Raw genomic sequence first — 22,043 nt, 5'->3', positions numbered from 1 at the left:
TCAGAGATTTTTTAGCAGGTTTTGTCTCTGCCTCAGTCTCAGCATCCGTCTTGGTTAAATAACCAAGGCAGATACGCGCATCATGCGCCGCTCGGCGCTCGACGACAACATGGGCGCGCCTTTTGATGGCGCGCCTTTTGATGGCACGCCTTTTGAAAGATTGGGCACACCTTTTGAGGGTGCGACTCTTACATAAATAGATTATACTGAAATAAATAAATTAGATACATTACATTCATTATACTGAAATTGTTATAATCATAATAATTAATTATTTTTATTTTTTGAATTAATTGTATAATCATATAATCATAATAATTTTTATTTATGAATTAATTATTTTAGTCTATATTAATTTTTCTATTTTTACGAAGACTGTGCGCCTTATTTCAATAAAGCTCACGCCTCGCCTTGCGCCTTGCGCCTAGGCCCCGAGAGACCTTCAGCGCCTTAGTGCGCCTTGAGCCTTTAAAAACACTGGTCCAGCCCATAATGGTACTAATTGCATTGGATAGAGAGTACAGCAATTTGTCGGATAATAGCTTTGGAAAGATGTATATGATGACTTCTTTCGAAAACTATTATCTGGCCATTATGCAATGTAATTATTACTATTATGTGCTGGAATCACAAGTAGTGCATATTAAAATGATATGTTTTCAATTTCACACTTCTGTTATAGTTGAGTCATTTTACTCATATTGTTAACAAATTTTGCAGCTCCAATCTAAAGCCATTGGTATTGGACCAAGATATCGTGAAAAAGATATGGACAACATGGCCCAGATATTCAGGCATGAAGAATTGCTAGAAACATGGTATACTCAGTTTTTTGAGAGGTATAAAGCTACTAAACCATATAGGTTATCATTTGGGGATCGGGAAACAGACAAGCGTACACCTGAGCTGATGTCTACTTATCTTAAAACCCTCAAGAAGCATAAGAGAAGACGAGTAGCATTTAAGGAAGATGAAACTAATGGTTTTGGCAATCCCATGTTAGAAAATGGATCAAACATGCTCCGAAATTCGGTTTTAAATGACAATGATGCAATTGATGATGATACATATTTTTTCCCTGAAACGATGTGTCCATTTAATTGTGTCCCTGATAGTGCTCTTCCTCACATAAACCGAGTGGAAGAAAACCACAAAGTGGATTTTAATGGTGTTCTTGATATGCTGCCCCAAATTATGACAAGGAGCCCTATTATGATTGAGAGGCTTGGTATTAGACCAGAATACCTGAGCATGGAACAATGAGGGAATCAATGTCGTGGAAAAAATGGATCTCATGGAAACAGGAAACTTCTCAGTCAAGAGCAAGCATCAGAGATGTCTAGAAAAGTGATAGCTCGTGTGCTAACAAATGTGGGGTTTGAAGCTTCTTCAGAAGTCCCAATGGAAGTCTTGTCTCAGTTGCTGAGTTGTCATATTGGTAAGCTAGGCTGTATCTTGAAAGTCCTTTCTGATAGTTACAGAAACAGTGCTCAGCCATCGAACTACTCAAGATGTTCCTTCAAACAGCGGGGTATAGGTGAGTGAAGCTGTTTTTATGTTATAAGCTTGAATTTGATTGGTTTTTTTTATTTACGTTTGTTTAGTAGACTATTGGCTTTGAATTTCTGATAAAGTAGAAATGAACTCTGAAGTAGGATATTGGTGGAAAAAAATTATTTATGCAGTATATATGGGAAGCAATTTGTTTGAATTCCTCTTGGGTTGACCTTGAATTCTGTTCTAGGCAGGCTTGGTCTGGTTTAAATTTTATCAAATCTGGTATCAAATAGTGAACTATGTTACTTTATTTAGGTATATATGATTTTTGTCCATGGAAAATTGGAATCAATGTTGTGCTATTTTAGGTATGTTATGCATGTTTGGGATCTTTATGTGCATGATAATGTGCTCACATGTATCATTTGTTTTGTGACTCTTTCTACGTTTACTTCATTAGTCTCTCTCGTTAAGTTTTGATTCATGAACTGTCATTTCTTGAAAGTTGTTATATATCTGGCTTCTCTCTCTCTCTCTCTCTCTCTCTCTCCCTCTCATCACAATTATCTAACCTATTTTCCCCTTCTATCATTACGTATTTTCCCCTTCCATCATTAGTAATCTTGGGGCTTTAGCAGAGCTCGTGAAGGATAGTATGAGGAATTCTGTGCAACAAAACTCATCAACAAATGCAGGTTATCCAGTCACAGATAGAGTCACAGCAGCAGGCGCCCCTTCGACAACCCCAGCAAGTATGTCTATCTACTTTTCTTGCCTTTCTATAGGGAAGTGCTCTGCTTCTGGTTCTATAGTGCATGTAGTTGTTTGTGTGGTGGTTAGAATCGTGTGATTCACGATTCGATTCTTACTGTTTGATGTGATTTCCCACCAAAATGTTCTGAATCATGCTGTTGAATGAAAAATTGAGTGAAACTGATGCAGTTTGCATTTACAGTTTATAATATTCCTGATTTTTACTAGGGTCTTGGAATTTGTTGCTTTTAGTTTGGAAGATAGCAGTAAGATGATGAAAATGATTGCTCTGGTGGTGTGACTCTACAGATACCAAGAATGTGAATGTAACTACTATCTAATCATTATTACAGTGCTTTACATATGCTTTTACAAGGCAATTAAATGCTTTCCAGACTGGTGATATGTTATTTGGCATGTAAGAGACTTTGTTTAAATGCTGTATAGAGTTGCAAACTATGTTCATGTTAATGTTTACTACATATTGTTCTTCATTAGATGTTTCTAAACATGAAAGGACGATGTTTCAGAATTTGCTATCTTATGGTGTCACTTCTTACACATTGTCTTCCATTAAAATGCTTCTTAATAAGCAATCATGCCCTTGTTTTTCATAGGTTAATTTAAAACCAAAGGTTCCAACCAAAGCTGTATGTGCAGAGTATCTTGAGTTGAGAAAAGAAATATTGACTTTATTGAATCTTCAGAAACAGGTACTTCTACCTAAGGTTCATCTTGAATTTGCATCTTTTTTCATTGTTCAAATATTTATATAATTTAAGTTTGCAAATGTTCTGCTGTGCTTTGACTGATATTTCAAGGTTGTGAATTTTCTTTATTGTGCTTTGCCTTTTTATAGTTTATAGAATCCTTAAAGTGACTTTAGGCCATGTTTGGATCTTAGATTTATTGAGGGAAAGCAAAATGAAATAAAAAAAGATAGGAAACGAGGCTAAAGTAAAAGGAGTTAAATTTATTTATTTATTTTTTAATGCTTTATCTGATAGAAACAACTTCTTGAATAAACTTGCAATCTTCACATTTACCAGCAACTTATAGCAAATTAAACTAGTAAATCTCTAAATTCCTAACTTCCACAAACTTAATATCCTGTGAAGTTCTCTTGTTGCCTTTTGATTTAATATCTTGTGTTTCCTTCTCTTTGTTTCAGATATTGATTGTGGTAGCACTTGGGTTTCAAAGTTTGTCTGTTTTATTTGTTTCTAATGGCGGTATGTTAGACAATGACACATCGAATGGAATGATGAGAAATCTGCTCCTTTCTTTCTTTCTTTTCCTTTTGCTTATGTTCTTACTTGGGCCATTGTTTAGATTGAGAAGCTTTTTAAAGATGAAGCTATAGAAGAAAAGGGTGAGCGAGCTAATGTTTCTAGTCACTCTCAAGTTTGTAGTCAATGTTTCTAGTGACCTTCAGCAATTCGTAATATAAATCCCCTTGTTTATGTCAAGTTCTTCTTTAGCCATCCTATAATTTTTAATAATTTTAGAATTATACATATCATTCATGGCTCTGTTAACATTTGTTGTTATGCATAAGGGGTTTTGTCTAGTTCTACTCTGTGATGCTTATTCCCATTTTTTTATTTGTTACCTTCCCCAAGTAAGTATGTGAGATTTAGTTAACTAACTCCAAAATCCTATTTGTTCAGAATGATGAATAAATTATGGGCTCGTTTTATCGAGTATAGACCTTAATCTTGTTCGAGAATTTTCATCAGCGTTGGATATCACAACTTTCATCTTATTTTTTAATTGACTTTATTGTATTTTTCTAGATGGATGATGATTATTATTCAGAATATGTTGTTTCTAGCATTTCAATATCTAATGATTATCTTATGAAAATCCTGATAATGGAAGGGACTCAGTTTATTGGTGTGTTTTTGTCAGGACTTCTTGTAAAAGAAGGCCACCAGGTATCAATCCTATTGGGGGCAGTTTAACAACTGGATAAATTAAATTATTTTTGGTGTGATCTAAATGTAAGTTTATAAATTAATTAGTAAGTTTATTCATATGCTTCTGGCGGTTTTTAAATTAATTTGTTTTTTTATTTTTCAGGTCAAAAATTTCTTGGAGAGATGCAAAATATGGTCAAAGAATTCAAGAACTTATTTTTTTCAAGTTTTTTATTTTTTATTTTTTAATGTATGTAATCAAAGTTAATTTTTTTTTTATTAATTTCTTTGTATATACTTTTAAACATTAAACTTTCATTTATGAAATATATGATATTATTTCATTCAATATATGGTTGTGATTCGAAATATAGTATATAGTGTGTATTACATTATTCAAATGCGCGTGCAAAAATAATATTGATTATTCTTTAAATATGTCAATTTTTTTTTTTATCACAGGTTTTATTAGTTATTAATCACACTTAAAAGATGTGATCTAAATGTTTTTAATCACACTTAAAAGGTGTGAACTAAAGTCTTTAATCACACTTAAAAGGTGTGATCTAAATGTTTTTAACCACACTTAAAAGGTGTGATCTAAATGTTTTTAATCACACTTAAAAGGTGTGATCTAAAGTTTTTAATCACACTTAAAAGGTGTGAACTAAAGTTTTTAATCACACTTAAAAGGTGTGATCTAAATATTTTTAATCACACTTAAAAGGTGTGATCTAAATGTTTTTAACCACACTTAAAAGGTGTGATCTAAATGTTTTTAATCACACTTAAAAGGTGTGATCTAAATATTATTAATCACACTTAAAAGATGTGATGAAAGCATTTTTTAATGACACTTAAAAAGTGTGATTAAAAATGACCATTTTTAATCACACTCCTAAAGACCACACTTTAATAAAACTTAAAAGGTGTGATTAAAAAACATACATCACACCAAAAAAGTGTGATCTTTATCTATATTTGTAGTAGTGAGTATGTCACTCTTTTTTATCTACTATACTATCATTTCATCGCACTGTTTTGTGCACTTTACTTGCATTTTGCTTGCATTGCATTTCATTCGTGCTATTTTGCGTATCACGCTATCTTGCGCACCTCATTTGCACCTGTTAGTGCATTGGATTTCATTCGCGCTATTTTGCGCATCGCGCTATCTTGCACACCTCGTCTGCATCTGTTAGTGCATTGCATTTCATTCGTGCTATCTTGCGCACCTCATCTGCACCTGTTAGTGCATTGCATTTCATTCTCACTATTTTGCGCATCGCGCTATCTTGCTCGCCTCATCTGCACCTGTTAGTGCATTGCATTTCATTCTCGCTATTTTGCGCATCGCGCTATCTTGCGCGCCTCATCTGCACCTGTTAGTGCATTGCATTTCATTCGCGCTATTTTACGCATCGCGCTATCTTGCGCACCTCATCTGCACCTGTTAGTGCATTTCATTTCATTCACGCTATTTTGCGCATCGCGCTATCTTGTGCACCTTACCTGCACCTGTTAGTGCATTGTTCACACTACCTTGCGCACTTTACCTGCACTTGCTAGTGCATTGCATTGTTATGCACACTTCACTTGCATTGTCACGCACTTCTCACTTGCATTGCTATGCATGTTTCTAACGATATTGTACCTGTTAAGTTTCTTTCTTTTGCAGGCACAATATTGTATGTACAGTTCATTTGAAGCTGGCGCAACTAGACGAACCAAACGGTGTTGTATATTCTTCGCAGGAAACGTAGCGAGAATTGTATAATTCTCTTACATCCTTTCTGCATGAAATGTAGTTTGGTTTTTATTTGCTTGCTAAAAACTATTGCATGATATGCTTCGTTATAGCTCCTTTTGCATGATCATAAGTTATGTTCGGTATCGTACATGTCCCTTGCATTTTGCCCCCGCTCGCGGGCACATATCTTGCTATCTTGTATGCTTGTCTAAGTCTTCGGCCCTGTCAAAAATAGGTCGTCTCTGGGCTTTGACATTCACTCCCGTCATTTTTATGACTTTCGAGTTCTGTCAAAGAGGGGCAATTGTAGACACCCCATTTTGATCGTCCTCAAGACTTGGACGTCATCGTTTGAACACTCGATGATCATCCATGTTTGTGTTCGTTTTGATTTCCCGGAGGTCTCGATCGTGTGCCTTGCCTCAAGATCTCTTAACTTGTCTATTTTGTGCTTGGTTGTGGACCAAGGACTTGTGTTTTTGCTTCTGAGGGAAGAGGGTGGCTTGTTGGCCATCCCCTCAACCCATCGGCCTTGTTTTCTTGCCATCGGCCAAAAGTGTTGGCCGATCGGCACTTTTTTTGGTCGATCGGCACTTATGTTGGTCGATCGGCCATATTTTCTGGCCGAGCCCTGTTCATCTACTTTATGCAGATATTTTATGCCAGCTGTCATAGCTGGCATGCACAATTCACATCCTCCATACATGTGTATGAAGGGATTTGTTTCAAGACTCAAGCTTGTTCAACAGGCTTGAGAATTGAAATTCTATAAGAAGGGAGCCTCCCCTCCCTTTCCAGAGGTTCAGAAAGTTGAGAGAAGAAGATATATATCACTCTCTCTCTATATCTCCCTCTCTCTATATTTGTGTGTGTATTTGTGCTCAAAAGTGTATTTTGTTCATACTTTTGCACTAGAGCACCTAGTAGAACACCATCCTTTGGTTACAGAGGCCCTTAGGAGTTGTTTTTAGTGTTCTTGAGCTGGTTTTGGTCAGAGGAGGCTGCTGGAGTTGTGTTCTTGAAGGTGGTCTTCAAGGGTGAGCCTTTTGCTTTTAAATCCCCATCTTGCTTAAGCTTTTAGACCTACTTGCTTATTGTTTTAAACTTAACTCTTAACTGATAAAAGTTTAGATTTTTTATGTTTTAGATCTTTGTTTAAGATCACTTTTTGGTTTGGGGTTGTCTATCCCCTCTTAGGCCTTGTTAGGCCTTGTTTTAGGTCATCCCTGTTGGCCCTTGTTCTTGGCTTTGCATGACCTTTCTACCACTGAAATCCAGAGGATTTTCAATGGTGGAAAGGTAGTTTTGAGGTCTTAAATAGGAGAGGGTCATCCCCTCTCCTTGTTGTTTTGTATGCATGCATAAGTGGCTTATGTTGATAGCACATTGGCTTAGCTTGTTGTAGCTTCATTTCAGTATGTATTAGGCTTTGTTTTGCCATGATACAACATTGTTTTTGCTTGGTTTTGTCACTCCATGCATGCCTAATACACTTGTAGTGAAAATAACACAAACTAGTCTTATATGCTTCATGTTTGAGCATGTCTTTCTAACTTATGTTGACTTCATTTTAGTGGGTTTTTGGTGTTGTTTTAGCATGCCATGACTCTGTTTTGGGTGGGTTTAGTTGGCTCTTACATGCTTCATGTACTTGTCTTACAATCCTCTCTTTTGCCTTAACATGCATCATGCCTTAACATGTCATTCTAGCATGCTTTTGGCTTAACTTCAAGAAGCTTTTGTCCATGTTTTAGCATGCTCTAGCTCTGATTTAGGTTGTTTTAGTCATGCATGACTTGCTTTGTATAGCCATGGTTCAATCTAGCTTGTTAGCTTTGACTATTGAGTCCTCTAGCATGCATTACTTGGCTCATTTCAATGATTTGGCATCATTTGTAATGTTATTTCAGTTCATGTTTCATGCTCACATACTGGCACTTATCACCCCTTTAATGCTTCAAAGAGTTGATGCCTTATGCCCCATGAATGGACCATTGTGTATGCCTCCATGCTTAGGTCTTTGGGATGCCATCTAAGTGGGTATTTGGGCTTATTTTGATATGCCATAACTCTTTTTTTCATTGGACAATTCATGCCATTTTGGTTTTGATAGGTGTAGTGTAACACCCCTTTGTAGCCTTGCATGCCTCATCCCTTTTGGAGTTATATTCTAGCTTGTGTTGGCTAGTTTTGAGCATGTCTTTGGTCTTGTCTTGACCCGCCTTGGGACTGTTTTGAGTGCCCTTGGCCCTTTGGGGCTTGCCTTGCATGGCCATGGTTTGAGTCCCTTGGCTAGCTTTAAGCTTTAGGCTTTCTTTCATGCTATACTTGCTTTGTTTGGTTTATTTGGCATCATTCCTCGCATATTTTCAGAGCTTATTGCATTGCCACATTCTCATGTTTGTCACGCCTCTCTCATGTTTGAGAGTTGTGTCTTGTTGCCTAGCTTATGAACCAATTTGCATGCATGTTTGTTTTGCATTTTGGCACCATCATTTTAGCACTTTTGGCCACTGATTTGGGCATGTTAGAGAGCTGTCCATTTTAGTTTAAGTCCATCTTCGCATGTTGTTGCATGCTTGCCTTGCATGTTGTTGCATGCTTGTTGCATACCTGTTATATTGCATGTTGTTACATGCTAATTCCATTACATGTTGTTGCATGCTAATTTCATCGCATCATGCTTGCATGTTTGCATAGCATTGTGTGTGCATGCCTTGCCTCTTGATCACACATGATAATGGTTAAGGTCCCTTATGTGTTTTGTGCATTTCATTTGATATTGAATTGCACACTTGACTCTTTTGGCCATCATGCATTGAAATGCGCGATTAATGGTCCGAGGGTTGAGAACTACACTCCTTTGAGTCTTAAACATGATAAGGGGTGTAGCTGCAAACATTGTCTTGTAAATGCATTGCCATGCTCTGTTTGTCCTCTGCTGCAGCAGAAGAGCATTTTACAGAAAGAGATGGCTGATCGGCCATCTTTAGTGCCGGTCGGCTACAAGTGTTTGGCCGATGGCTTCATATTTGGTCGATGACCTGTTTATCTTAGCCGATGACCTTAATTTTTGGCCGATGGCCTCCCACAGTGCCCATAGGGTGAATCAGGAGTGCGTTGGGAATTTTCATACTTTGTAGAGGTACAGAGCAGTGCAAACAGAGGCAACATGAGGCATGGCAACGGATTTCCGAGCGAAGCTGACCGATCATGCATTTGTCCCTCTCCCCGAGGCCTCTTTACTGTTTTTTTGTAGCTTATTTAATTTGTTAATTATTTAAGTGGATTAATAATTAGTTGTAGCTAGTTATTCATTTGATTGTGTAATAATTAATTAGCTTGTTAGTTAATTAATTAGATTGTTTGTATTATTCTTTCGGTCTCTCCCTCGAGAGAGCCAATTGGTGTAATAAGCATGCATGTGTGTGATGCATGTCTTCCAACCCCCATTTCTTTCTCCCTTTTACTTAACCGCTTACATTGGTTAGTTTTAGGGCATATTTCATTTAGCATACCTTACGCTCGTATGTTTGCATCCATTCATCTGTATTGCATGCACCAGGCTCGGCGCATCATACTAATTGCATTGTATTTCAGTCCCTACTTGAATACATGTATCGAATTGTCGCATCTCATATGCCATCTTAGAATAGCCGAGCCTATTTTAGTTGCATTTTGCCTATGTTGCATTACCCATCTTGACATGAATTAGGATCATGCATTGACTACTAACTAGTTCTTTGTTTTAGCTCGGAGTACACTGTGAGTGTTTATGCTTTAGCATCTTGCATGTGTGTGAGTGTTAACATGACAGCATGCTTGTCATGAGGCTAATTGCTTATGTGATATAACTGCCTGAATGCCTGTGGGTGAAGGTTGGATTACTTGAATTGGAACGATTCATTGAAATCCGTGTTTTAGCTTACTTATGAGTAGCAAACTTCAAAACCATTTCCAAAAAAATGGATATGTGATGCTTTGTCCCAAATTAGTCGATCTAGTATATACTTGTGTGTTGTGCGCATCACATAGTAATTCTAGCTAATTAACTGGAATAAGAACGCATATGTTTTCAAAAACAAGATATCATGCTTAGTACAGGCCGATCTTTGATCGGGCGAGCGGGGGTTCTCATTGGATGACATTCCCCTCTCGTACCCAAGTTCCCGAGCCGAGGCAACTTTGGTGATGACGGACACGTGGCCTTAGGCATGAGTCAGGGTTTCCTAAATTCCCTCCAAAATAAAATATTTAGGGGGCGACTCTGTATCTGGCAAAGCAGTCCATGTTTGGCACTTCTTTGTTAAAATTAGTTTTCCAAAATGTTTTGCCGGATTTGGACTCTTTGGTGATTTATTAATCTTGCACTGCACTTTGCGAGATTAGATTCAAAACCGCGACATTGAGTCCGAACTGTAGTAGCTAGAGAACAAATCGAGATTTTCTCGGGAGTTCTCAGGGCAGTCTACACCTGCACTCTGATCTGCACTGTTCCCATTACCTCTCCGCTTGTATTGTCATACGCCCGGATCACCTGGGCCGTAGGCACAAAATCAGCCGATTTTAGACCAATAGCATAAGCCGTGTGACATGGACAAACGTTGATTGCTGACTCGGTGTCGGCTAATACGACTGGCACCCACTTTTCCCGGCACTCTACGAATATGTATAGAAGCTTGTTGTGTGCAGAGCCTTTCGGCGATGATTCCTTGTCGGAAAAGGTCAAAGTTGGTGCAGCGCCTCCTAGGAAGACTAACCCCACTAGTTGTTCCGGGATGGTGTCAATGGACAACTTCACTTTATCTATCATTGTCAGTACAGGCTGTCTGTACACTCACGAAGCCATAAGCAGCCCCCAGATAAATATGTCAGCTTGAATCTTTCTCAATTGTTTTAGCACAGTTTCTTCCTCTAAGTGTTTTTCCTTCCGTTTCTCTACCTCCTTGTCCTTCCCAAATGCCTCAGGTTGGTCCAGATGCGGTGGTTTGAAATATCAGCCACTTCTTGTCATATGGTCGACTTCCTCCACATACCAAGTATTGTTAGGAAGGTCTTCACCCCAATCCTCATCAATGTGGGCAAGACACAAATCATCATCTTCCCACCGCATACCTTCGGCAACCGACAAGCAATTGTACAGTTCCAGTCTGAGTGTTCCCTCAGCAGAAACATTCCCCACGAGGCGTTAAGCTATTCCAACTTTCTGATCACTTTCACTCATTTCCTGCCCAAACCGCTCTAGCGTTGCTTCTTGTTCTATATGTACAGTGCTAACAATGCTCAGTTCCTGAGCCAAATGTTTTTTACTAGCACTTTTCGGTAGTTTACCCTTCCTATCGGTCGTTCCGGCCATTACAGCGGTTCCCGCTTTCTGTTCTCCAAGCTTTGATTCAGTCCCCTCATCTATATCAAGTTCATCACTTAGCCACCCAGAATTGTCTGTTGACCCATTCAGATCAAACCAATTAAATTGCATGTCTCCTTGATCTTGCTTATCAAAGAACTACAAATTGTCTATATCCTCCTCCAAGTCGGCTAGATCATCTAATATCTGACTTGGTCCATCTTCTCGGACTACACTGACCTCCATCCCAATCGGCAATACCACTTTTGGCTTAGCTTGATTGATTATCACAACATAGCAGCTTGGGTCGTATGTCCCTTCAAATAAATCCTTAAAGCCCTCAGGCAATGGACTGATATTCTCTACCAAGACTGACCTCCCTTTATCTTCCAATGCCACCACCACGAGTTCGGGTTGGTGTGAAGATGCGCTCATCATGCACAAGTCTATGCTCTCAGGGATGAACAACGCTGGCTTAGGTAGGTGGGAGGCGGTGATATATATATATTGGGGTCATAAGGGATGGCCAGTGTGTGGATGAGGTTTATTTGCCAGGGTGGAGGGACTTGGTTATGTGGTGGGAGAGGATTTGTAGTGACGTTGGGTTTTTCGGGAGGTGCTATCACCTTACTGTCAATGAGATCTTGAATCTCATGACGCAATCTGAAGCACTGATCAGTATCATGACCATGCTGTTGGTGGAAAGCACAATATTTGGTCAGGTTGTGCTTAGGTGGGAGATGATCGGGTAATGGGCGTTGTTCTAATGGCTTAAGATGTCCCTTTTTGATTAGGACCCCTAGGGCTTTAGATAAGGACATGTAAAGCGGGGTGAAAACCCTCTGGCCTCAAGCCTGATGGCTTGAGGTTTGTGAAGTTGTGTTGGATGTACCGGCAAAGGGATTGGTGGTCTTGGGTGTGGTAGTGACCATGCTCACATTCGAAGGCCGTGCAGAGGTGCCACCAGTCGTGGCTGCATTGGAGCTATGTGTAAAGGACGTTTTGAGCTGTTCCTTCTCATGGTCTATCAAACCCTACTTCATCGCATCCTTAATTTGGACCCCTATTTCATGGAGCTCAGTAAATGTAAACAAAGGCAAGATTATCAATTTCTGTAATAATCTCCCTTGCAAGTTACGGGCCACCATTCTGATTTGGTCATTCTCGGATGGCTGAATAGTCATCACAGTGGCCTTGGCCCTCCACTGAGTCACAAAATTTGAGAAACCCTTCTTCGGCTCCTGACGGGTCGCTTCGAGATCACGAGTAGTGACCTTGATCTGAGTATTGTAGGAGTACTGCGCTATGAGGTCTCGGCCATTTCCTCCCAGTTTCTCTTTGCAGAGTCTTCAAGCTTAGCATACCAAATGGCCGCTATACCCAACAGGGTCCAGCCAAAAAGTGACAACTTCTGTAGTCTGTTGAGACCCATTGGTCATAGAATGTCAGAGAATAACCGTAGATGGACCATAGGATCCCCGAAACCGTCAAACCGGTCTATATACGGCATATTGAATCTGTCCGGCATAGTTATTGCGGAATCTGTATAGCCATCCTCAATATCAGGGATTAATTGACGCCCTGAGCCCGTTCGAAGAGCTTTTCTAGCTTGTTGACCTTTAGTGCAGTGGGGTCAACCTCGAATTCAAACGGAGCCTCCATTTGATAAATTGGTGCCTTGGAGATCTGAGGTGGGATCAGATCTACCGGAATGCCAGCATTTTTCTGGACATTAATTGTGACCTCGGGTGCCGAAATTCCTGCTGGGGGTGCATGGGATGCTGAGGCTACTGTCGGTTGTGGCTGCTGTTGCTGAAGCCTTTCTATCACTTCTGTTTGGCAGGCTACGACCTTGACTTGGCGACCTGTGGTCTCAGCTTGGCGGGCAGCATCTAGCTACATAGTCTCAATAGTCTGCTGGAGCTGATGAAGCATATCTTCCATACTGAGTAGGGGACTTTGAGCTACCGGAACTAGCGAATACTCTCTATCTAGAGTAGAAGTAGAAAACTGGGCCTGACTGGGCACAGGCGAAGCAAAAGGTGATTGTTGGATTGGTGAATTTTGCCTGATCCTCCCCCGTCTGGTAACCGGTGGGAGTGAAACAAACATTGGTTGTCCCCTGACTAGATCTCCAGATCTACAAATCCTTCTAACGCTGATCCAGAGTGCTTGAGGGGTAACAGAATCGTCTGAAGCAATGGTGAAAAACTACCTTGCAAAAAGAAAATAAAGCAAAAAGAAACAAAAATCAAAAATCGCACAGCACTTCGGCTCAGACATAAACAACACACAGTTGCAATCATAAGCTAGAGAACTGTACTCAACACTGATTTTTGCCTCAAAACTGATACCCAGACTTGCAACTGATATATACATTCTTGCAGAGTTTCACTCTAAAAACACATATCAAGCAATTAAGAGCCAAAACACCCCTATGATGGGGTAGGGTTACCCTGTCCTAATTTCGTCAGGAAGTAGTGATTCACTACGCAAAACAAGCGGTTTCATACAATTCTTGTATTCGGGTGAGCAACCTGTCCTAGTTTGGAACAGTCTCTATGGCTTCCGATATGCAACTAGGTCGATTGGTCAAAAAGGGTACCTCAGTAAGACCACCTAATATACCTCTCACACCTAACACCGAGAAGTGAAAGGAGGATCAAACGGTAGAGCGGTAGTCCAAATCCAAAGGTTGTGTTCCCATCGTGGTAGAGCCTGCAACCAGTCAGCCTTTTGGCAAGCTTTTCCAAGCAAACCTCCTGAAATCGCTCAGGAATAGTAGATGGCAAACACTGTGAATTAGGCGCACCGATGCAAATGCAAATGCAAATGTAAAGAAACACATATGTGTAGATAAAAAAAACATATCATGCGTTCGAGTCAAGTTTTCTAATTCCCTAGCAGAGTTGCTCGAAACTGTGGGCTCGACTTTTTTCGCACTTCCTTTCGGAAGGTTTGAAATGAAAGGCCTCATAGTTCGGACTCCCGCGGTTCTGAATCTAGTCTCACAAGTGCAATGTGAAACTGATAAAGACCAAATAGTCCAAATCCTATAAATCTTTTTGGAAAATCGATTTTAAATCAAATAATGTCAAAATTGGGCTGTTTTGCTAAATATAGAGTCGACACCTAAATATTTTATTTTTTGAAAAATTTAGGAAACCCTGATTCGTGTTGAAGGCCACGTGTCTCTCATCACCAAGTTGTCTCGGCTCGAGAACTTGGGTACAAGAAGGGAAGGTCATGAATTGAGCACCCTCACTCACTTGATCAAATATCAGCCTCTACTAATCATGATATGATCTTTTATAAGTATTATGTGCTCTTGTCCAGGTTATTAAACTAGTTTTACTATGTGATGCGCACAAGCAAGTATAGACTAGTTTGCTCAATTTGGAACAATTCAACTCATGTTTGTTTGGAAAAATGGTTTGAATTTGCCACCTCAAGTGGGCTTAAAGATATGAATTTGCCACCAAACATAGTGGGCTTAAAACATGATTTGTCATTCAACAAAGTGGGCTTAAAACACACATTTGTTGAATCGTTCCAATTCAAACAACAAGCCTTCATCTACAGGCATTCATGAAGTTTAGCATTTAAGCAGATAGCCTCATGGCAAGCATGCCAATCATGGCAACATTCACACTTATGCAAGTACACTAAAGCATAAAAACTTACCGAGTACTCCGAGCCAAAATAGAAACTACTTAGAAAGATGCATGATCCTAACTATATTAAGTGTCTAATGCAACACATGCAATAATGAAATTAATAGGCTCGGCTACTGATATGACATATGAATCGATTTGAACAACATGCGATTAAATACTTATTCAAATAAATATTGAAAATTGCAATGCAGTTTGAATGATGCGTCGAGCCTCGGTGCATGCAATACAAATAAATAGATGCAAGCATGCGATATGCTAATTGAAATATGTCCCTAATTTAACCATCAAAAGTAGGTAAATAAAAGGGAGAAATATATGGGGTTGGAAAACATACACACACGCACGCACACTTATTACAACATTATGCCCTCGCGATGGAGGGTCCGAATGAATAAGAACTAAGCTAATCTAGGCTAAGCTAATTTAAGCTAATCTAATTAGACTAAGCTAATTTAGACTAATTATTACAAATCAAATGAATAACTGGCAAAATAATTACTAATTATTACAACACTTTTAACTAATTAGCAAAATGATTAATTCAAAGAAATGCACACTAACTAAGCATGCAAGGTATTAGACTATGCTGCCACTGCTCCGCCTCGGGAAGTGAAAGATGCACATGCTCGAGTTTCGCCCTGAAAATACCTCCGTTTTGCTCTCGAAAGCCTCTATTTGCAAGGTTGAGAATTTCTAGAACCTTTCTACTCCACCTTACCAAATCTTTGTTGAAGGCTACATCAGTGGCCTGCAGGCCATGGATAGATGCTGCCGGCCCTCTGTCGGCCAAAAAAGTGCATTGCTGGCCAGAAATGAGGCATTGCCGGCCATGGATAGGGCACTGCCAGTCACTGATGCATTGGATCACCATGCTGCAACAGAGCACAAACAAAGCAAAAAGGGGGTATTTCTAAGGGTTGTCTGCACACCTTGTCTCTCTTTTTCATGAGGAAATCAAAGGAGGGAAAATATTTGGTTCACAAAACCCCCAATCAAGCAATTTCATTGCATGATGGCTTGTGAAACCAATTGTGCAAGTTCAATGAATGCAAAAACAAGACTCAAATGGCCATCACCCTATCATGCATGATCAAGGGCAATGGAGACCTAAGAAAATGGCATATTTCATCACTATTGAGTATGAAATGCCTCATTTGCCTTGTGTTCAAATTAACGTCCGATTTAAACACATGCAATGCAACACAAAGAATGCTTATCTTGCTTTTTTTTACTTGCCAATTTTGTTTACACATTTTAATTACCAAATCATCCTTTAATCAATTAAGTCCATTGGTGAGTGTCCTCTAATAGAATGAGGGTTCAAACCATAAGTTGCTTTGGGCATGAAAGAGGCATTACATTGTTGGTAATGAACCCTTTAAGGGATTAAACCATTAGGTGTAGCTCTTCCATTTCACACTTAGGCAAACAAGTGGTTTCAAACCATTTTCAAAGCAAAACCAAAACCAAAAAGTGAAGAAATAAGGGAGATTGCAGAGATTTAGGTACTGAAATTGAATGATAAAAGCACTAAAACATGCAATCAACTCAAACCAATGATGATTAAAGCCTTAAAACAACAAACTAGTGCAAGAAACTCACACTACAACTATACAAAAAAAAACTCAAAAGACTTAACCAACCTAAAGCAGAGCTAAAATAAGTCAAAACAGAGCCTAAAACGTGCTAAACTTGAGCCACAAAAACCTATAACATTAAGCTAATACATGAGGCTAGCTAGGCATGCAAACAAGACACAAGGAGGGGAGGCTAACCCCTCCAATTTTGGACTTCAAAATGAGTTTTTTACCACTGAAAAACCTCTGAAATTTAGTGGTTAAAAGGCCCAAAAAAGTTAGTTTTAAAGTGATGAATAAAGGCATAAAAGCTTTAAACACAAAGAAACAAGAAGGGTGAACCACCCCCTAACTAAAAGGGGGCTCAAACCACCAATTTAAGCCACAAAAATAGAGCTTTTAACAGTTCAAAACCAGCCCCAAAACAGTAAGAAAAGATGGCAAAACAAGTATACAAGACAAGTATAAACAAGGCAAGTGTTATACCTTTGAAGCAAAGCACAAATTGGCCAATAATCCAAGCCAAAACCGCCTTCTAGAGCTCAAAGAAGGTCCCAAGTTGCCTCAGCTCAAAGACTAGCAACTTTGGTTAAGGCGTTGTATGTAAAAGTGTAGAGAAAACAAGCACTTAGGCACAAAATTGTAAGAAAGAGAGAAATCTAGAGAGAGAGAAAAATTTTATGTCTCAAAATTTTCTAACCCCTTTACATGAGAGAGAGGGGTCCTATATATAGAAAAACACAAATTTCCCTCATAAACATCCAGCCACACACGTGTAAGAAGATGTATGAATCTGTGCAAACAGCTAGCACCAAATATCACAAAATATCTGCAGCAAACAATGGTGGCCGGCAAGGCGCATCAATGGCCGGCAAAGGAGAAGTAGCGGCTGGCAGCCTCCAAGGATGGCCGACAGGCCATCAGAAACTTTAGGCTAAAAAGAACCAGGCATGGTCCAAAGATGAGACAAAATGGATGCAGCGTTTAAAATGCTCAAACCTGTGGCGTTCTGCCACGGACTTCAAGCGCTCGGTTAGCAAACAGACTCGTCATCGGATGTACCTGCAAGAACATTCAAGTCTTAAAGGGCCTTCAAAAATGGGGTGTCTACAAGGCCTACGGGGTGTATCCTCAATTTGGTTGACTAAATGAAGTGGGTATAACTAATGGTTTGAGATGTAAATTTGACATAACATGGTTTTAAAAAAGTTTGCAAGAGATTTGTCACTTGGGATTTGAGCATGTTCATCTTACTTATATCTTTGTTAATATTCATATATTGTGTTAGATTGTTTCTACTAGGCTTTGTCTCACCCTACTTGGGAAACCATTTTCAGGTGCTGATGGCATGCCTCCTCCAAGGACTTAGCTTGGGAGGGCCAGGGAGCTGAAGGCTCTGTTTTTTCATTTGTATTTAATATTTGTACAAGCCTATGGCTTTATATGTATGGAGCTTAAGACTCTCTATTTTGTTGTAACCAAGTATAGTCTTGAAAAGATGTAAGCTTATAGGGCATTTATTTTGTTGATCATTAAGTTGGTATCACATGCTATAGATTCATGGTAGAGCTGGTGAATGTATATTGCATGTGTCCTTTTTGTAAATTAACTCTGATTAATGAAAGATCACTACTATGTTTTTGTCATTGTGTATTTGTTGTTGGGGGCCAATTTATGGCATTTATTTCAAAGCGCGACAACTTGGTATCAGAGCATACCAGGTTTGAATACTTTAGATATGTGGGAAGTGGTTAGTACCACAATGGGTTTATCTCGCTTGAAGGATGTTTATATGTTTGTAATGTTTTGTGATAACATGTTTATGTGATTATATGGGTATGATATCTAACTTCTAGGATATTGATTGAGTCTATGGGTTTCTAGAAGTCCCATTAGAAGAGCATTTGATTACTGCTGTTTCTAATTGGAACTCTTGTAATGCCGTGGAACAGTCATTATCTAGGAATGAAATTCGTATGCGTTTACGTGATTACGTACTTATGTGGAGTGAATTACTATTGTCCACTGCATTAGGACGCAAGTGAGCTAGCTTCGGCACATTTGTAAATGTACTAATCTCTTTGTTATCTCTATTAAGATGTCAGGATGTGGATATGGTGGTGGTAGGCGTGGTAGGCCTAGGAGGCATGAAGTGCCTTTACCGGATGATATTCCGGCGCAGGAAAAAGGGGTTAGTCAGGCCAACGTGGCCAAACCAGTTGGTCAACAGGCCATGGGTGCCTTATCCTGCGAAATGGCCGTAGCATTGCAGGAATCCATGGACATTATCAAGGCTGAGAATCAAGTCCAGACCCAAGTAGTTGAGGCAGGGCCATCGTTTCTGAAGTGAGAGTTTTTCCGGTCAAATCCGAATGAGTTTTTGGGTGATCCCAAGGAGCCACTGAAGGCATATGAGTAGCTAGAGCAAATAAAGAAGACGTTCGAAATGCTTGGCATTGAAGACGACCAGTTGAGAGTGACTTTGGCATCCTTCTAGCTAAAAAGAGATACGGGTCAGTGGTGGAAGTATTCGCGTGGGCACATTGGGGTGACTTGGGAGGCTTTTATCAGCACCTTTCAGGATAAGTTTTTGCTTCCCACGGTTAGGGAGAAGTTGAAGGACCAGTTTTCCAAGCTTATGCAGTTGAACGCTCCGATAGCCGAGTTTGAGGCCATATTCACTAGCCTCTCTAGGTTTACACCAGAGTTAGTGGCAATTGAGGAGTGTCTTTGTTTGGAGTTTAAGAAGATGTTGAGGATTGAGCTCATGTTTAAAGTGGTCGGGTCGATGATTAGGGATTATGGACGCCTTGTGGAGGCATCAGCTCATTTGGAGACCTTAATGTAGATAGAGGAAGAGAGGATGAGGGGCTCCAAGAGGAGTCAGGATGTGCAGGGGGATAGTAAGAGGCAGAGGGGTTATAATCCATAGCGATCCTAGGGAGCTCAGTCGAGGTCTACTTTTCCAATACCGAGTTTGGGTTTTGGAAGGGGTTGTCAGGGAGACATTACTTGTTTCAAATGTGGTCAATTAGGCCACAAGTCTCTAGCTTGCCCGCAGAGAGGAGGGGGGCAATGTTTTGCATCGTCTTCAGCTCATTCTCAGAGCCAGAGTCAGGGGAGAGGCTAGCTGCTCAATTGTTATCAGTGTGGGCAGGTAGGCCACATGAAGAGAGTTTGCCCACAGTTGGGTGGCACACCTGGCGCGTCTAGTTCAAGACAGACACAAAGCCACCAGCCAGCACAGGCTTCGAGGACCAATCAGGGAGCCTCTTCGGCTCAGTCAGTGCATCAGGCTTATGCTCCGAGGGGTGAGTAGGTTGAGTAGAGACCTATAGGACATGTATACGCTGTTACCGCGCTAGATCTAATACCAGTGCCTTCGGTAGTGAGAAGTACCTTGTTGTTTTGTAATTCAATTGCTAATGTGTTGATTGATACGGGTGCATCTCATTCATTTATCTCGTCTGCATTTGCATCGATTTTGGGGTTAAAGTTGGCTCAGTTAGCATCTCCTATCTGTGTAGAGTCACCTATTGGTGGTGAGGTTGTTTTGAAATAGGGGTGTCGGGGTTGTGACATAGAGGTTGTCAGTTGCCAACTTCCATTTGCATTTGTATTGATTGATATATCTAGCTTTGACGTTATATTGGGTATGGACTGGTTGTCATCCTATCGGGCTGTTATAGACTACTACCATCAGAGGGTTACTGTTTCTACCTTGAGTGGTGATTGTTTTATTTCTTAGGGGACCGGGTTGATAGAGTCTTATCACCGGTGTTTGATCCGTGTGAGCGGATTGAGCTTAGTTGCCTTCTTGCTAACTTCTCGAGTACCGAGTATGATGAAGCACGAGTTGAGTTGTCAAGGGTAGTTTGTGAATACCCGGATGTTTTTCCAGAGGATCTTACTAGTTTACCACCTCACTGAAAGATCGAGTTCTCTATTGATTTAGTGCCTGGCACAGCACCGATTTCTATGGCACCGTATAGATTTGCACATGCCGAGTTGAGTGAGTTCAAGATTCAACTCTGTAGACACCCCATTTTTGACCGCCCTTATGACTTGGGCACCATCACTTGCATACCCAATGATAAATGTATATGCTTGTCAAGTGCTCGAAAGTCTTCAGCGGAATGCCACAGTTCTAAGCCTCAAAACCCTGCAAACCTTGTGCCTTGTTTTTGCACCAAAACTTTAGCCTTTCAAACCTGAAAAACCTGGGATCTGCAGGCCCATTTTTGTGTGCTTCTGGCCATCCTTGTGCCTTGTCGGCCAAGTGTGTGGCCTGCCGGCTAGAATTGGTTGCCTGCCGACTGCAAGTATGTTTTGTAGATATTTTATGCTAACGGTGCCAGCTATTTACATAGATGCTTACATCTGCTCCCATGTATATGGATGGATGTTTCTGAGGGAGTGGCCTGTTTTTCTATAAATTGAGGATCTCCTCTTCCATTTTTGAGGGTTAAAAAAATTAGAGCAAAAATTAATTTTCTCTCTCTCTTGAAATTTCTTGAGCTTTTGCCTATACACTCTTAACCAAACATTGCCATCTTTGAGCTGAGGTACTTTTGAGCCTACTTTGAGCTCTTGAGGGTGTGTATGTGTTGAATTATTGCTTAAAAGTGTTCTTCTCTTCAAAAGGTATAAGGCTTAGCTTGTTTCATTGCTTTGGTTGCTTCTTTTCCTACTGTTTTTGGGCTATATAAACTCTGTATTTTTGGGCTGAAAATTGTGGTGAAAGGCCTTAACGGGTGGAGGAGTGGTTCGCCCTTCTTCCCGCCTTGCTTCTCTAACCTTTACCCTTGTGTTTCCCACCTTTACAATATCTTTTTTTGAGCTTTTAAATACTCACTTTCAGAGTTATTTCAGTAGCTAAAAGCATGTTTTGAAGTCCAAAATTGGAGGGGTTGGCCTCCCCTCCTTGTGTCTTGTTCACTAGCTTACATAGCTCTACGTTTTAGCTTACTATTCTAGCTTTTTTTTGTCTTAATTCTAGCATGTTTTAGGACTTATTTAGTACTATTTTAGGACTATTTTTGGTTGTTCATTACATTTAAGCCTTGTATTGCATGCTTGTAGTTTAATTATCCTCATAGGTTTGGTGGTTTGGGCCTTAGCTACCATCCTATTTGAGTTGATAGTAGTTTTTTATGGCTTTCCATACTTGTTTTTACCCCTAATCACTTCTGCAACCTCCCTTATTTCTTAGTTTTTGCTTTGCTTTGAAAATTGGTTCAAATTAGTTGTTTGTTTAAAGCATGAGATTGAGGTCTTATATTTAATGGTTTAATCCCTTTGGGGGTTCATAACCAATGGCACGATACTTCTCCCATGCCTAAAACAACTCTTGGTTTGATGTTTCTTTCCATTAAAGGACTTAAAGCTCACCTTTGGACTTAATCAATTAAAGAATGGAAACGTAATTAAAATGGAATAATAAAATTTGGACTAAAATTATGCAAAATAATAACTTGGTTTGGGTTTAATCGAACGTTAATTGAACCCTTGAGTCTTGAGTCG

General features: G+C 39.8%; 1 protein-coding gene across 5 annotated transcripts; it reads left to right on the top strand.

The window, feature by feature from the left end:
* Positions 1 to 638: 638 nt before the first annotated feature.
* Positions 639 to 4,554, top strand: LOC145790594 (uncharacterized). Of its 5 annotated transcripts, none has more exons than XR_014329452.1 (4): positions 639 to 1,537; positions 2,136 to 2,249; positions 2,868 to 2,963; positions 4,162 to 4,554. XR_014329452.1 is itself a non-coding variant. In XM_082868739.1 (4 exons), exons 2-4 carry the CDS (start codon positions 2,187 to 2,189, stop codon positions 3,611 to 3,613), a joined length of 351 nt encoding a protein of 116 aa, XP_082724865.1. In that variant the 5' UTR covers positions 639 to 1,537; positions 2,136 to 2,186; the 3' UTR covers positions 3,614 to 4,155. The 5 variants fall into 5 exon arrangements, 4 of the variants coding, with proteins under 4 accessions (XP_082724865.1, XP_082724863.1, XP_082724866.1 ...); XM_082868739.1 differs by lacking the exon at positions 4,162 to 4,554 and adding an exon at positions 3,422 to 4,155; XM_082868737.1 differs by lacking the exon at positions 4,162 to 4,554 and adding an exon at positions 3,422 to 4,155 and having other exon boundaries at positions 2,116 to 2,249.
* Positions 4,555 to 22,043: the final 17,489 nt, after the last annotated feature.

Source organism: Camellia sinensis, chromosome 5 (genome assembly GCF_055761805.1).
Source record: "Camellia sinensis isolate YWXY chromosome 5, ASM5576180v1, whole genome shotgun sequence".
NCBI lineage: Eukaryota > Viridiplantae > Streptophyta > Magnoliopsida > Ericales > Theaceae > Camellia > Camellia sinensis.
Note: the sequence above shows the minus strand (reverse complement) of the source record. Positions and strands in the feature narration are given on the sequence as shown.